The sequence below is a fragment of the Diadema antillarum genome, unplaced genomic scaffold (assembly GCF_040938485.1).
Source record: "Diadema antillarum isolate AM-2024a unplaced genomic scaffold, OU_Dant_1.0 scf00000131, whole genome shotgun sequence".
NCBI classification, from domain to species: Eukaryota; Metazoa; Echinodermata; class Echinoidea; order Diadematoida; family Diadematidae; genus Diadema; species Diadema antillarum.
Genome location: NW_027271020.1, coordinates 766,224 through 767,844, shown reverse-complemented (window position 1 = coordinate 767,844; position 1,621 = coordinate 766,224). Strand labels below are relative to the sequence as shown.

Sequence of the window (1,621 nt, the reverse complement as noted above, 5' to 3'; positions counted from 1 at the left end):
GACCAACACCGTGTCGTCGATGTATCACGATGTCGAGTTTGTTAAGTTGTCGCTGATTAACGCCGACAAAGAGCACAGTCGAAATACTCCGTACCAAGCAACGTCTCGTTCGCTTCACATTTCTTTGGGGTTAATCATCACACTGCTTAAAACTTTGAGGCTTGATACAACTAATTCTACCAGCTTTCCGCCGTTGTTTCGTTGGACAAATAATTTCAGTAGAACGTGTAAAAAATGCAGGAGAGAATGGATGTTTTCAATGTCGCAGGTGCTCAGCATGGAGCATCCCTTGACCACTTAAATTCATCAGCCCACCTCGGCTACCCGACTCATGTGTACCAGTCATCAGCCCTGTGGTTGAACGCAGCGGCTGTGGCGGCGGCTGGCGGGGAAGTCCCTCCTCGGTCACGCTCTTCCTTTCCCGACACAGCTGCTTACCCCCATCTAGTTTTGCCGGCAACTTCGAGATACCTTGCGCACGGAGGCGTAGGGTGTGGCTCGACTAATTTTGTTCCAAGCCTCGGCTCCGCTCACCCCTTCTTTCCGACACCTCCCGGATGGACAGAAAGCAGCCTAAGCTGGCTCAGTCTCGCTGCTCATCATGAGTTTTACCGGCTCGTTCGACCACCATACTCATACTCCGCCCTCATTGCTATGGCCATTCAAAGCGCACCTGATCACAAAATCACACTCAGCGGTATCTATCGGTACGTTGCTGATAACTTTCCATTTTACAAGCGCAGCAAGGCTGGCTGGCAAAATTCTATTCGACACAACCTGTCACTCAACGACTGCTTCATCAAAGTACCGAGAGCCGACAATGACCCAGGGAAGGGCCATTACTGGACGCTTGATCCCAACTGTGAGAAGATGTTCGACAACGGGAATTTCCGTCGAAAGCGCAAACGGCGCGGAGAGGCCCAAGAGAATCAAACGCTCACTTTGACGACGACGCCCGTGTCGCCGACATCGATGTCGATAGGAAATAACCAAGCGTATTCCATACTGTCCCCAGCGGCAAAGAAATTCCTTCCTAATGGCAGAGATCTGCATGAAGTCAGTTGCGAAAAACAGATACACTTTTACGCCGCCAACGCCGGTGAGTCCCCGACGCACGTTGCCCGCGGATTCATCGCCAGTGACGTGCAGTGTGTCTCAGCACCGACATCCGATGATTTGACCACCAGACACTCCCGTGTCAAATCTAGTAGGCTGTCACCTCTTGGTCGCCAAGGATCGAAGGAGGCGACTTTAAACTCAAGTTTTAGTGTCAGAAATTTGTTAGGGAAAGACTTTGATGACGACGTCTCAGGTAAAGATTAATGATAATCTTCCACTTTACTTGGTATTACGAAGTGTGATTACCATGTTGAAAATTTATTAAAAGATATGTCATGATTATCAGTGATGAATTAAATCTTTGTGTGTTTGTGGCAGAATTTCTGTTACCCCCTTGTTAAAGTAAGAGTTTAATTTTAAAGTTAATCATTCCAAAGTAGGGGTCATAGGGATGTTTTTCTTCAAAAAAAAAAACAACAACAAACGAATGTTGGCATGCACCATGAATAGCCTGAGTTATTAATTGGTTTAGCTGCAGATATTGGGAATGTTTAGCCTACAT

General features: G+C 47.4%; 1 protein-coding gene across 1 annotated transcript; it reads left to right on the top strand.

Annotated features, from left to right (window-relative positions):
• Positions 1-246: 246 nt before the first annotated feature.
• Positions 247-1,323, top strand: LOC139720642 (uncharacterized). Its single transcript, XM_071631999.1, has one exon. It carries the CDS (start codon positions 247-249, stop codon positions 1,321-1,323), a length of 1,077 nt encoding a protein of 358 aa, XP_071488100.1.
• Positions 1,324-1,621: the final 298 nt, after the last annotated feature.

Bases quoted from the DNA above. Each gene is read 5' to 3' on its own strand.
- LOC139720642 (XM_071631999.1), top strand. From the start codon at position 247: ATGGATGTTTTCAATGTCGCAGGTGCTCAGCATGGAGCATCCCTTGAC.